At 48.4% G+C, this 15,463-nt stretch overlaps 1 protein-coding gene across 1 annotated transcript in view; it reads left to right on the forward strand.

The window, feature by feature from the left end:
• Positions 1-15,463, forward strand: part of CHD7 (chromodomain helicase DNA binding protein 7) — a 146,599-nt gene that overhangs the window by 20,826 nt on the left and 110,310 nt on the right. Inside the window, exon 3 of the mRNA XM_029923243.1 lies at positions 2,547-4,382. Within this exon, the coding sequence (XP_029779103.1) occupies positions 2,721-4,382 (1,662 nt within the window). The 5' untranslated portion in view covers positions 2,547-2,720. The remainder of the gene's footprint in view (positions 1-2,546; positions 4,383-15,463) is intronic.

Raw genomic sequence — 15,463 nt, forward strand, 5'->3', positions numbered from 1 at the left:
TCTTGAGGTCAGGAAAGGGGCAGGGAGGCGGTGGTGGCTGTCCCAGCAAGCAGGGGCTGTCACGATGATAGCCCCAAGTCATGGTTTTTGAGTCCCGTGCCCTGAGCTCCCCACCCACCCTGTGGTCTCAGTGGTGGTGGGTGGCGCATTTACTGGCTCCCTGGTGGTGGTGTCATTCTACCTGCTGCTGTGAAATGGACTTTTAGTTGAAAAGATCAGGGGACTGGAGGCCTCCACATCAGGTAGGATCACTTACTCTCCGTGAGTGTTCTGTTTTGTCCCTTCCCATGGTTGTAGGCCAGTGCTTTTTCTCTTGTGGCTCAGCCTTAAGCTGATACAAGGTAAGCTCAACTCCGTAGCCACCACCCCAGGTTGGCTGTGCCTCGGGGCTCCTCGGACCAGGCCATTCTGTCCCCCTGGGTTCCCTCCCCCCACCGAGCTGGTCCGGACCCCCCCGCAGTCAGGTAGCGGTGCCTCCCGTGACATGTGGGCGACCCTGGAGGAAGAAGCTGTTATCCTATAAAACAAGGCCATCCGTAGATATAAGTAGATGTTACCTTCCTTAAGCTAATTTGAAAGGTTCTTTTGGTAAGCGGTTAGTCTACCCGGCTGGTTTATGCTATTATCAAGTCCATTCCACTATTTATTTCCTTGAAAGCTAGAATGAGTCTTGAATAAATGAAGACTGACTGCTTAGGCTGTTGAGAAAATTCAGTTTATAAATATTTGTTTCACTTGGCACCGGAAATTTCTGCCTCTCTTTATTTTGGATTTGAAAGTAGTCGTGCAGTAAAGCAGCATGTCGGTAAATAAAACGGCTTTCACACTCACCTTAGTTTCACCCTTCTGACCTCTGTTTTGAGAGAGTCGATCAGAAAATTCATGGCAGTTAGCGGCGGAGTGAGGAGACCTTTGACTTCAGCTGACAGCTGTCACCTGGAAACCACAGACCTGGGGACCTTCTCAGGTGTTGTGTCTGTAGTTCTGACAGCGAACAGGAATGTTGTTTACGTTTTCTGTAAGCAAAATTCTCCTCTTGTTAGGAGTATGTTAGAGTAGGGCAGGCGGGAACTGGGGTTTCTCTCTCTTACTGGTAAGTTCTCAGCACTCCTGGTAGCCCATGGTTCTTGCCCATGCGCGTGGAGAGTTGGGTCAGTAGATTTTACAACCTGGCCTGTTTGGAACGTCACTTGTGAGATTCTTCGACAAGGTCCTGTTCTTTTCAAGTTGGCCAGTATTGCACTGCACCGTGCTTAATGTGCTTATGAAAGGGGGAGAAAAACGAGCTAAATTCCAAAGATGTTTAAGATTTTGTACATTTTTCCTGTGTGAATTAGTTCTTTATTAGGCCGTTGATTTAATTGGCATTCAACAGAAACACTTTCCTGTTTCGATGGGCGAAATATTCTTCAGTTTGGTTGTTTTAATCGGACGCAAAATCTGTTGGGAGCTGTTCGAGCATTGGGTAGTGTGTCCTCGTGCCATGGACGTAGGACGCGACGGCTGTGCATTACCCCTTCTGCTCGCTCCCAGCAGAGGTCAAGGATATTTTGGACTTTATTCTGTTAAAGTAATTGTCAGTTTTGACCAGTTTGGGGGAAAGTTCCTCAGTCTCTTCTGATGAGAATCGTTGCCCTCTCAGAGCTGTCCGGCCAGCTGGAGTGTCTCCGAGCCATCACATGGGCTCTGGGTCCGTCCTCGGAGTTGGGCGCCTGCCGGTGAATGATGACCAGTGATTGGACTTCTCTGCCCGGGGTGCGACGGGTGCAGAGCCACGAGCGACATCAGTCCTCCTGGGGAGTGACAGCTTGCATTCTGGGGTCTTTCTAAATCTCATGTACTTTGCCATTAAACATAATGGAATTATGAATTTGTCATCCGTTTGCGAGCTCACTTCCCAGCGCCACCGGGACACTCCCTCGTTTGAAATGGTCACGGGCACTTTCTCATTCGACGCCTCCGTTGCTGTTACGTAGTTGTCTGCAGGGTCGTAAATATCTAATTTGTGCGAAATGACTGATTTTGGTATTTGTATAATCCTCTAGTCAATTTAACTAAGTTGAGCTTTTCACAGCCCTCGGAGCCACGGCTGCTCATCTGATCACACTGCTCAGGGGAATAAGGTGAAGGGCGGGCTGTCGGTAACCAGAGCGCTTCCAGGGCTTTAGTTCAGCAGATGGGCTGCTTGGCTATATTCATGCATCTGCTTTCCTGCTGTGGCAGCTGCCGCTGCTTCATGTTGTGCTCTTTTGTTCTGTTCCATCCAAGAATGGAGCACTAGGAAGTGCAGTGAATGGATTAATTTAAGGTTAAGGTTAGTGTTTTGCTTGCTTTCTAAGTAACCGATCATAATAATGCTTCTGGTAGAAGCTAATGACTTTCTCTTAAAGTGAACTAGATTTATAAAATACAGCCCAGCAAGGGGGCTAGATTAGTATTGTTGATGGAGACCAAAATCAAATGTGTAAAAATACTGGCAGGTTTTTATCATTTGTTCCTAATTCTTTGTTTTCTTCCTCCCTCCCCCTCCCCCCTCCCTCTTCCAGGACCTAGATCCAGACTTTGCCTGACACTGCAGGGTCCAGGAGAATTAAAGAAATACGGAATGACATGAAGAAGCTTAGTTCAGGATTATAGGCTTTGAGGACACACACCTCGGTGAGGTGGAGCACAGGCGAGTTCCTGAGCTGTAGGTTGGAGGAGCCGTGTGTGGGAAGAAGATGGCAGATCCAGGAATGATGAGTCTTTTTGGCGAGGATGGGAATATTTTCAGCGAAGGCCTCGAAGGCCTCGGAGAATGTGGTTACCCCGAAAACCCAGTGAACCCAATGGGTCAGCAGATGCCGATAGACCAAGGCTTTGCCTCCTTGCAGCCCTCCCTCCATCACCCTTCCACGAATCAGAATCAAACCAAGTTGACCCATTTCGATCACTATAATCAGTATGAACAGCAAAAGATGCATCTGATGGATCAGCCAAACCGAATGATGAGCAGCGCCCCTGGGAACGGGCTCGCATCTCCTCACTCGCAGTACCATGCCCCTCCCGTCCCTCAGGTCCCCCACGGTGGCAGTGGCGGCGGTCAGATGGGAGTCTACCCCGGCATGCAGAACGAAAGGCACGGGCAGTCTTTCGTGGACAGCAGCTCCCTGTGGGGCCCCCGGGCTGTTCAGGTGCCGGACCAGGCGCGGGCACCCTACCAGCCGCAGCCTCAGGCGCAGCAGCCCCAGCCCACCCCGTCAGGGCCCCCCACGCAGGCCCACCCGCAGCACATGCAGCCGATGGGCAGTTACATGGCACGCGGGGACTTCTCCATGCCACAGCACGGCCAGCCACAGCCGAGGATGAGCCAGTTTTCCCAGGGCCCAGAGGGCCTCAATCAGGGAAGTCCTTTCATCGCCACCTCAGGACCCGGCCACTTGTCCCATGTGCCCCAGCAGAGCCCCAGCATGGCCTCTTCCCTGCGTCACTCGGTGCAGCAGTTCCACCACCACCCCCCGACTGCTCTCCACGGAGAATCCGTTGCCCACAGTCCCAGATTCTCCCCGAATCCTCCTCAGCAAGGGGCTGGTAGGCCACAGACCCTTAACTTTAGTTCTCGGAGCCAGACAGTCCCCTCACCTACTATAAACAACTCAGGGCAGTATTCTCGATATCCTTACAGTAACCTAAATCAGGGATTAGTTAACAATACAGGGATGAATCAAAATTTAGGCCTTACAAATAATACTCCAATGAATCAGTCCGTACCAAGATACCCCAATGCTGTAGGATTCCCATCGAACAGTGGTCAAGGACTAATGCACCAGCAGCCCATCCACCCCAGCGGCTCACTTAACCAAATGAACACACAAACTATGCATCCTTCACAGCCTCAGGGAACTTACGCCTCTCCACCTCCCATGTCACCCATGAAAGCAATGAGCAATCCGGCTGGCACTCCTCCTCCGCAGGTCAGGCCCGGAAGCGCTGGGATACCAATGGAAGTTGGCAGTTATCCAAATATGCCCCACCCTCAGCCGTCTCACCAGCCCCCCGGTGCCATGGGAATCGGACAGAGGAATATGGGCCCCAGAAACATGCAGCAGTCCCGTCCGTTTATGGGCATGTCCTCGGCACCGAGGGAGCTGGCCGCACACATGAGACCAAATGGCTGTCCTGGTGTCGGCCTCGCAGATCCCCAAGCCATCCAGGAGCGGCTGCTGCCCGGCCAGCAGCACCCTGGTCAGCAGCCGTCTTTCCAGCAGTTGCCAGCCTGCCCGCCGATGCAGCCGCACCCGGGCCTGCACCATCAGTCTTCGCCCCCGCACCCGCACCACCAGCCTTGGGCACAGCTCCACCCGTCACCCCAGAGCACCCCGCAGAAAGTGCCTGTGCCTCAGGTAAGGGGACTCGGGCCCTGGCCGCCTCACCCTGCGAGATGCAGCCCGGTGAACCTCTCTTGGAGGGACGCTTCCTTTGAATGTCGTGAAAAGCGTTTTCGTTATGAGTTTCTTAATTTTGATCTTGTAAGCCGCGCCAGAATCTTGTTTTGTTTTTCTTCCCATCACTCTCACTTAACTGGCTTCTGCATTTATTCTCTAGTCCGGAAAGTCCAGAAGCCTCCCATCCCGGACATCGTGCTTGGCGCTGGGGTGCATCGGGGATGGCTTGCCCCCAGCCTCTGCCTGTGAGGGTCGTCACTGCCAACGGGGACCCAGAGATGGATTCCTGCTCTTTCTTCCCTCTCTGGTTTAGAAGTACACTGAAATTCGGTGTCCAGCAAACTTTTCTGTGTTTGTGCCAGTCTCTCCCACCTCTTTTAGAAAACTATAATATTGTCCCCCCTTGGGAAGCTTCAAGATGTGTCTTTCTGTAATTGTTATTTTACTGGCTGCTGAATGCTAGTGTGAACGTAAATGGCCGAGGGTAGGGGACCGCAGTTGACATTAATGTGTGGAACAGGTTTAGTCTCTAAGAGGTTGGGGTACCTGACGCTGAAGCAGGAGTCCTCCTTCTTGAAGCTGGCATTTTTGTTATTCTGTGGTGTTTATAGGCAGACATTTTAAGTTTCAAGCTCTTGCACTTATGGAGACGGCTTGCCATGCTAAATGTGATGTTTGTGCCCTAGGCCTAGAAGAAATAAATTAATATCTACATGTACAGATCATTATGATTGCAACTTGAGTTTGGATGGGACAGGAGGTGATTTTAGAGCTGTTCTTCTTTTTTTTAATGTTCATTTTGAGGGAGACAGAGAGAAAGAGAGGATCCCAAGCAGGTCCCCAACCAGAACCTGATACAAGGCTCAAACTCAGACACCGTGAGATCATGGTCTGAGCTCAAACCAAGAGTCAGATGCTTAACCGACTGAGCCACCCAGATGCCCCTAGAGCTGTTTTTAGTGAACTTATTTATAATCACTGTGGGAAAACACGACCAACGTGTGGAAGGAAAAGTAGAATGTAAGGACACACGCAGTTATGTGACAAGTGTCCAGAGAGGAAATACCTGAGGATGCGAGGCCTTGACACTTTGGCTAGGACGTCACCAAGGGCGAGTGAACCGAGGACGGCATTTCAGGGTGGGGATCACGTGGTGAATGGGGGCACAGGGCCCAAGCTTGCTGCAGAGCAAGCCAGATGGCCGAAGTCTTGTGTTCGGTGTTAAGGAATTTGGGCTTCAGTGGGAGCTTGTGATACTGGTCAGCTAGTACACAGGATGGCAGGCGACCCGAGGCCCAACTGTGAGCCTGTGGCTCAGGCAGGTAAGGACAGTTTTGAACGAGGATCGGAGAGCAGAGGCAGAAGGGATTGAAGCAACATGGAAGTAAAAAAGGTTTGGTCAGGAAATACATGTGTGGGAGGTATCCCAGCACTTGGAACAGAGACTGGGAAGCTTCAGCCTCAGCCGGATGGGGAAGCGCAGGGCAGGGGTATCTTCTCCTGGGGCCCGAGGACACAGGGCACGCAGGAATTTTGGGGAAGCTGATCCTCGGGTATTGTTCGGAGGAGCCCTGAGGTCAGTGGGAGCTGCCTGGGCGAGAGCTGCTCCCTGTCACCTCTGGGAGACACAGCCCAGCCTGCAGCCCATGGGAAAGGACCTCTGAGCCCTGTGGTGCCCGGGGAAGGAGACGGTGAGAAAGCCAGACTGACAGGAGGTGAGGAGCAGAGAGGGCCCTGGGGGAAACCAGAGCTACGAAATGAATGGAGAAGGTCAAGTCCTGCTCCTTGTGGTCCCCTTATGCCAACCTCCAGGCAAGGTGCCCCTCTTTGGAACTGACGGAGAGCGCACTCCCTGAGGCCAGCCAGCCTGGGTGGCTTCGAGGGCAGAAATGAATGTGCCTTAGTTTCCAGGAGCTGTTCTTGTTCCTGGGAAGGTATCTTATTGGACAGGGAATCTTTCCAGGGCAGTGATTCTGACTTCTTATTCCAGCATCTTCTCCCTTCACTGGAGGACCAGCACAATTCAAGGAGATGCCCTGTGATTGTAATACGGTCCCTGGATGGGAGTCGTGTGTGAACTTTCCCTGGTTTTGAAAGCACAGAATACTTCAGTAGGCATTTCGAAAGATGGATACAAATATGTGGTGTTCAAGTTGCTGAAAACTGGAGGGTTTTGTATGTGCTAGACTCTGGGGGGCCCGAGGTGTGGTTTCTGTTCTCTCCAGCTCCACCTTCTTGAGAATGCCGTTATAGACCAACTCAGAATGGGTTCAGGGGTGTACACAGTACATTTGAGGTGTTTTTATTTAAGTTCAGTTGCCTTTAGAAAAATTTGTCCATGGTATTTGCCTTCTTATTTCTGCTTAACTTTGTATCGTCTTCAGATTTTGAAGCACTCAGTTCTGAAAATAATACTAGGGAGGTGTGAAATCTTGTTCCCGCGAGCATATACTTTATGGCTGGAAAAGTGTTTGAAGTTCAGTTGCTACTTAGTAGCGTGGTGACCTCCGACAGAACCTCAGATCCTTCATCACTAAGATGCGAGAGATAGGACCTATCACAAAAAGGTTCTCAAATTAATATATACCACGTGCCTAGTATAATGGCAGCTGGTAGTGGGTATTCACGTGAATTCTCCTCCAGCCTCCCGCAGTGCGGACCTTACTTTATAATTATGTCATTTCACATGTAAACACGATGTAAAATTACTTTTATTTTTAAGGAACAGGTTAAATATTATTAAATACAGCCTTAGTTATGAAACATTAAATTTGATTTGTGCAAACATTTCCCCTCCTTAGCCCATGTTGACAGGTGTGATGAGGATAATGATGTGGACAATTCAAACTGCTGTCACGTAATCCTAAAACCGGTCTCTCCCTGTGAGTGGCTCACATGCTCCTCTAGCAAATACATCGATCAAATTATGGTTTGCGTTAGAACTACTAGAATTATTGCGCATTACATATATGATAGATAGAGTGGTGGTCAAAGCCATGCTGTGTCGCAGGGAAGCTGCCAGATCAAGTTGAAATATTGATGCAGTTTGCTGAATTATTACGCTCGGGTAGGCTTGTTGGCTTTCTTATGTTGAGTGTTTCACTTCTTCAAAAATGCTTATTTGAGAAAGGGAGAATGATCGCAGGCACACAGGCCGGGGTGGGGGGTGGAGACAGCGAGAGAGGGAGAGAGAGGATCCCAAGCAGGGTCCATGCTGTCAACGTGGAGCCAAACGTGGGGCTCAATCCCATGAACTGAACCAAGGGACCATGACCTGAGCTGAAATCAACAGTCAGACGCCTAACCAACTGAGTCACCCAGGTGTGCCCCGACTTTTTCATTTTTAAAGAGAGAAGTTATTTATGCTTTTTTAAATGTCGCAGGGGCTCTGAACAGATATTTTCTAAATTATGTAACATACTTAAGTATACTTAAAGATAAGTTTAACCTTATATTGAAGAGTCAATGAAAGGAAAATGTTAGAAGAGCCAGAGTCCATTGGACCACAGTGTTCGTGGTAGAACGTGGACGTGTTGTTTGGTGCAGCACCGGACTCCCCTGGTTATTTGGCAAGGTTTACGTAGGAAACCTTAGCCTACATTTCTTTTCAGTAGCTGAGAAGCCTTTTTATTACAGACTCATTTACATGTTTAAAAATTGTTGAGGATTCCAAGGATCTTTTGTTTATGTGGGTTATACATGAGGATATTTATTGTCTTAGAAATTTAAGCTAAGGACAGTTTGAAATATTTACTTGCTGATTATTTCAAAATAATAAACCAGGATGGTGTCATCAGAAGAGCATGCGTGAGGTTGAGCCTCATGTTGGATGCGGATATTACTTAAAAATAAAATAAATAAGCTTTAAGAGAAATAAGCCATTATGTGTTAACAGGTAATATTTTTAAATGAAAAATATTTTCCAAAACAAAAAAATTTAATGGCATTGTTTTGCGTTTTCTCACACGTTGGGTTCTAACATCTGCCGTTGCACCCAGCCTGCGTGCAGGTTTTGAACCTTTGGAGCAGCGTACTAATGTTCAGAGAGAACGAGAGTGGGAGGTGGGCAACTTCTCCCAAGATGCCAGCGACCCACTCGCAGAGCCACCAGCATGAAGGGAAGTGTGCAGACTTTTGAGTGGAGGTGCCACCAGCTGATCGTTGGCCCTGTGACCTCCGGCAGGGGACTTAACCTCAGGGCCTTGACTGCATTCTCCCTCAACTGAGAATAGGTTTATTCCCCTGGTCAGAGGCATAGCAAGACTAGCAATAATATCTTTTTATGTTTAACATGGTATCAGATACATGGTGAGGACTCAAATGTTTTATGATCGTTGGGCAAATGTTCAGAATTACTTGTTGCAAAGATTAAAAAATAACTTACAGCACTCATTTCGGTGTTAACTGTTGTCAACGTTGTTTGCTTTTGTTTCCCTGGTTTTAGGGGAACAGTTTTCAGGTATTGGGGCTCCTGAAGGTGGTTGGAGATGGTGCGGGCAAGCACCTGCTATGGACAGCGCGGCACAGGAGTTAAGTGCCGTGTGCTCTGGGGTGGCTCCCAATCCTAATCGGGGGTGCGGGGTTAGGTTCTGGGAGGGCACCCTGGGGGAAGTGATGGCTTCCCTGTGAAGGACCAGTGTGGGTTGAGAAGAGGCTGGGTGAAGGGGGAGGGAGAAGAATTCGAGGCTTAGGAAGTCGTGAGTGCACAGGATGTAGGGCTGGGGTGTGAGAGGGGAAGTTGCGCTGCACCCCTGCCGGACAAGGTTCGTCATGATGGGTTCTATGCCCACGGGGTGCCCTGGGAGGACACAGCACCCACTGGGGCACCTGCAGCACCTACCTCGTTGTGGAGCAGGACAGTCGAAGAGAGTGGAGGGAGTGGAATGTTTACAGGTGCCTGGTCGAGAGCTCAGAACATCGTTTAGTTCATTTGAAGAGCTTACTAGAAAAGTCCGGTTAAGTCGACTGTCCTTCAGGTTTAGGCAAATCCCGGCGTTTCTAAATAAGTTTACTGCCCCAGACACAGGGACCTCTGCTCACAGCTCCTGCTCAGGGGTGGGGGTGGGGAAGGCAGCTTCTGGTGGAAGTGAGAGTCCGAAGTGCTGTGCCCTTAGAATATTTTGAATACATTTGTACCCATTTCATTAATTTGGGCCTGAAATATGATCATGGTGAAGAAAAACAGAAACAGACAAAAAAATTAAGTGCCTCCAAGATTGAGGTGATGGGTCATAATTTCTGTGTCCTGATTTTCCCCTAGGAGATTTTTTCAAAAAAGAAAAAAGGAAAAACACCCAGAAGAATCAGTGATTGTAACTTTTCCAGTGCTCTGTCTTTCCATGACATCTTATAAATATTTGAAAAAACAGCCTTTCTGGGAAAACCTTTTCCAGGTAAATTTCAAGTAGAGCAACTACTCTACTGAAATTCTCTCAGTCCGCCCAGTAAAGAATTCCAGACATGAGCAGAGTAATTGGCAACTACTAAATAAATGGTTATGGAAAATGTGGCCTTGCATCTCGAGCTCTACTTATGCAAATTGTGATCAGAAGTAGAGAAAGAGACCTTTTTAATAGAGAGTGCATGCATCTCTACGACCATCACTTTGGACATACTTGCTCAGACTTTCATACCCCCAGAGAGGTCTAGTGGAGATGGGGAAAACAAAATATATCTGAAGAAAACCCAGCTCTGACCTACGTGGCATTCAGGGGCAGCTCCCAGTGTCCCTGCGTGCAGAGACCAGGAGCCCTGGTTCGACCCCGTCGAGGGGCAGGCAGGGGGTCACTGCTTTCCCACGTGCTGGAGGTGGCCGGCCCGGATGTCTTCGTGATACCTTTGGTTTCAGCAAGCCATCCGCCCTCAACTGCCCGTGCTGGTCATTACTGGTCACTCTGGTTGCCGTTACTGGTCGCTCTGGTGCTCTTGGAGCCTGTTGTTCTCCATGAGGACTCCAACCTATTTCTTGTATTGCATGTGTATTTGCTGCAGCTTGATGAGCGTCTCCTCACATCTCCCCTGCATAACTGGTTTATCCCAGAGATTCCGTGGGTTAAAATGGAAAAATACCAAGTGTAGAGTGAAAGCGAAGGAGCACCTTCTGCCTTGTCTCTCCTTTCACCCCACTGTCTGAAAGCAGGAAGTGAGCCGCATACTAAACGGTAGCCTGGCGCCTTGTATTTTGTAAAAGAGTATTGTTTTCTGTGAATATCAAAAATGTTGTAGGTAACAAGAAGTTAGTTTTTTTTTAATTTTTAATGTTTATTTTTGAGAGAGAGAGAGAGAGAGAGAGCATAAGCGGGGAAGGGTCAGAGACAGAGGGAGACACAGAATCGGAAGCAGGCTCTAGGCCCTGAGCTGTCAGTCAGCACAGAGCCCGATGCGGGGCCTGGACTCCCAAACTGTGAGACCATGGCCTGAGTTAAGTTGGATGTTTAACCGACTGAGCCACCCAGGTGCCCCAGAAGTTAATTTTTTAATTTATTTTTCAAACCTGGATATTAACTATTGGCTAAGTGTCCTAAGTAGCTGGTGAGTTTCCTTAACCTTTAAGAAGCCACTTTTAGGTACCACGTTTTAATCTTGGATCTTGTTGCTTTCATTCAACTCCATTAAATAAGTATTTATTGAGTGTTATGCGCTAAGCACTATATTAAGGGCAGAGATTAGCGATGTGGTAGAAGGCAGGGAGAGATAAAGGCCTTCACTGAGATGGACAGGAAGTTTGTTTGTTTAGGTATAATCTCCTAGCTGTTATTTCTTCATGTACCAAGTGTGTTCTGGATCAGTGCTGTCCAGCTGAAAGGTGATGGGAGTTGCAGATACAGGCCACACGTATTATTTTACATTTTCTAATGGTCACATTAAGAAAACTGGTAAAATTAATTTTAGTAGTATATTTAATTAACCCAAGATGTCTAAAATACCATTCCAACACATAATCGGTATAACATTACTCATTAGGTATTTTACACAGGATTTGAAATCCAGTGTGTATTTTACACACATTTCTTATTTCAGTCAGTCTATAATTTTTTTTTTTACATTTATTTACTTTTGAGAGAGAGAGATAGCACAAGTGGGGATGGAGCAGAGAGAGAGAGGAGACACAGAGTCTGAAGCAGGTTCCAGGCACAGAGCCTGACGTGGGGCTCGAACACACAAATTGTGAGATCATGACCTGAGCTGAAGTCAGACGCTTAACCGACTGAGCCACCCAGGCACCCCCAGTCAGTTTGCACCTACATCGCCGTAGAAGGCAAACCAGGAGCCCAGGGTGAGTGGTGGCTGCCATATTGAAGACTTTCAATAGCAGTTGCTTCACATTCTTTTTGAAACCACGTCAGAATATAAGTAAATCTGTGCACATAGAAATGAATTTTAGGGGCACCTGGGTGGCTCAGCTGGGTAAGTGTCTGACCGCGGCTCAGGTCATGATCTTGCAGTTCGTGGGTTCAAGCCCCACACTGGGCTTGCTGTTAGCACAGAGTAGAGCCAGCTTTAGGTCCTCTGTTCCTGGGTCCCTCCTTGCCTCCCCTGCTCATGTGTGTGTCCTCTCAAAAATAAAAATAAACATTGTTTTATATAAACAATGCATATGTAAGAAAATATATGTAACATAAAACTAACTTTTAAATTGCTTAGTACATGACAGTACACTTGAACACAGATGTTATTAGTTAGTACCCTCTTCGTAAGGCTGGAGAAGTAGACGCAGTCTTAGGTATCAACAGTAATGTGTAGTGTTGCGTGTGTGTGTGTGTGTGTGTGTGTGTGTGTGTGTATGTAGTATCCTAATGCTTCATGAAAAGATAGATTATCAAAGTGAAATTTCATTTGTTTGGATTTCAAAGGGTGACTGAACGTCTGTCTACTTTCTTGTAGGAAAAAATAGTGTTTCTCTTTTCCATTACTCTAATAATCCCTTCCAAAATTTTAGTTTCAAGTGACTTTTGGATACTTTTAGTAGTTATTTCCTCCCCCACCCCCATCTTTGCTTGCCTCTCTGTCACGAATGCTCATTTATGAGATTGCTTCTCCAAGGATAAGGGAGAAAGTTCTCGTCTTCAATATTATGCATCCCCCCCCCCCCCCGCTTCGCTTACCTTTTTCTTCTTTGCTTTTTCCTTCTGCATTTTAACAGTCATTCAGAAAGGCCATCTCTGGCCCTGCAGTGCAGTAGTTAGCCAGGGAGGGAAGATTGGGGAGCGAGTCGGGGGACAATTAGGGGGACAGCATTGCTAGACCTAACCTGGAGAATTTACTTCATCTTGACATCTTCACATTCCTGCCCATTTGCTGTGGTTCCGGCTGTCGGTCTGTAGGTCGTCTCGCAGTCACACTGGGAGCCGGCCCTCGTTCTTCTGTCTTACCGAGTACAGCTCTTACCGGCGAAGGAAGTCAGCACCCAACTTGGTGCTTTCGCCTTGCACAACTTTCAGTAGGTGATGGTGCATCACCACGAGTGAGGGTGTGCCCTTTTTCCCCTCCTTTTCTCTCAGTGTGAGAAGCGTTAGAGGGCCTTCTAGGGACTGGGGCATGGCACTTGGTGGGGGTGCTTCCAGTGGAGAAGTGAAAGGGAGCTGGCCAAATGCCAAGAAGTTGGCACCATGTAAAAAAGTCAAAAATCAACATAGATACAGAGGCACCCATTTCTGCTCGCCATTTCCCTGTGTTGAATTGGATGGTGTGAGAGAGGGCCAGGTGAGGCGCGAGGTGCTTCCTCGTCCTGTTGTAGCGATTGCGCTAAGATCACCACCCTGCCGGTTATCCACAGGGAGTGCGCCATCTTGGTTCCTCTTCTGCTTTATAGTGTGCTTGGCCTCTTCCCCTCCACTGCCCTTTCTGTTTAATTCTAAGTAGTTCTTACCACCAATTTCAGGAGAATTCTTAGATTTTAACACTATGTGAAGGCCAAAAACAATCTGTTTGATTTGAAGTAAGAGGTTGTCAATCTTGAGAACTGTTCTGTTTGCGGCCTGAGCGGAGAGTTGGAGGATGCCGAGGAGGTTCAGGCAGCGATGTTGGAGACCTTGCTGAGTTTCTTGACTGTGGTTCCTACTTTGTTTGTGCCCTTCCCATCTCCTCACGGGCAGGCTAGAGCCGCCGCGTAGCTCTGGGTCAGGACTCCTGCCCTCAGCCGTTTGGTAGGCCCTCGAGTCCCTGCTTCTTCCTCGTCAGAGGGGCCGGCAGCACTGCGGGTTGATCTCTCTGCTAGCGAGCAGGCAGGGGCTTGCATGCATCCTTTCCGCAAAACATTTCTTGAACTTACTTTTCTGAACTTTTTGATGAAGGCGCCATGCATCAATTTAAAGTTCTTAGTGAATATAGTTCATGATCCTAAATTTTTAGATCATGCTTCTTTGTGGACTCTGACAGCGTGAACATTCTCTTTGACTTAAAAAAAAGCAGTCCTATAAAATAGTGGATTATTCGGTTACGATGTGTTTGCTTTCACTGTTAATGTTAAAACCACCTCAAAATGTCAGCGTGAAGAGACGGCTAAACTTTAATGCCACTGTGGAGGTTGACAGAATGGACGGTAGGGACGAACGGGGAATCTCCCTGTCTTGACATTTTAATGTTAGTCTCCGTTCTCCGCATTCACAGCCGTAAATCTACAGATAATCCGTCGGTAACCACAGGCAGAAGGGGAACTGAGGCGGTCACCAAGTAGGATGCGCTGACGTCGCTTTAAATTGGTCCATTACCAAGCTAACGCCATCTCTGGCTGCTCAAATGTTGCAAAGAGATTTTCACGAAGGAGAGCTGTTGAAACGCGTGGAGGCACACCGTGGATTAAAGGAGACAAGTGAGAGTCCTTCAGGGAGGAAGTTTGATGACTTAGAGCGAGTTAAGTACTATTTCATTCTTATCAGCTCTTCCTCCGGACGCCTTCCCTGCACATGTCAGCTGTGCTGCCCTGAAGATCGGGGGCTGTTAACGGGGCGCTCGTGCCCCAGACCCCGGTCAGACGCAGAGGCAGCACTGGCGCTCGCTGTCTCCGCACCTCGACCTCTGATTCAGTCAGGTGCTCCTCCTGCTTTGAAACAACGGTAGGAGACGCTGAAGGTAGGGAACACTCCAGATCCGTCCTTGGAGCTGAGCTTAAAGCTGGTGCGTAGCTTTTGTGTTTGCAAGGAAGTGAAAACCCAGTATTTACCTATAAACAAGTTCTCTAAGTGTAGGGTATCACTGGTGAGGGGGAAAAAGCAAAACAGGAGACTGGCCAGTCGTAGAGCCAGATCATAAGATCATTTTTAATACGTCGCCCTCACCGGAGACTGGAGTGAGAATCCTTTTCATGCGGCCGTGGCCGGTGCGAGAGTAATATTTCGTATTAAATACGAAGGTGGTTCCAAGAGCGAGTGTCAGTTACTCGTTCGGTTTAGTGTTTCCCTGGTCGTTTTTTCAACACGCCGCGCATCTGCTGTTCCATCCAGCGGGCGCTGGCGGCCGCTGCGGGCGGGTCAGGGCGCGCGGTGTGGAGGCCGCGGGCCTCGCCGGCCCGGGAGCGGCATCGGACTCTCAGTCTTCCAGCTTTTGCTCAGCCAGAAAATTGGCTACGTGGTTAGTGCCCCTACGCTTGTTTCCGGAGGATGGTGGGCACCAGGAGGGTTACGAGACAGTGGCTAACTCTTTAGCACCGTGTGTGGCATTTCGTCTCTGATGAAAGCTACATATTTTATTACAGCGACTGCTATGGTGGTTTGTTGAAATGAACTCTTAGAATTTCTCCCCCAGATTCTACTTTCACCTCAAGATAGAAAAGCTTCCCCTTATTTTGTGAAGCAGAACACTGCATGTCGATGCTGTAAACTCAGTTTATCAGAATCCCTACAAAGCAAATACTTGTGATACTTGTGTTGGGAGGGGGCAGTCACACGCCTATGCTGCCACCCTGCTGCATTTCTTTTTCATTTACTCTCTAGGGAATGGAGTACTGTCTACAAAATATCAACTTCTTTCTCAGTGTCTAGTGTCTTCCCAGTGTGAAGCAAGGTGGAGTCCTCTCCTGGATTTGGAGACTTCAGGGGCAG

This window comes from Suricata suricatta, chromosome 15 (assembly GCF_006229205.1).
Source record: "Suricata suricatta isolate VVHF042 chromosome 15, meerkat_22Aug2017_6uvM2_HiC, whole genome shotgun sequence".
NCBI lineage: Eukaryota > Metazoa > Chordata > Mammalia > Carnivora > Herpestidae > Suricata > Suricata suricatta.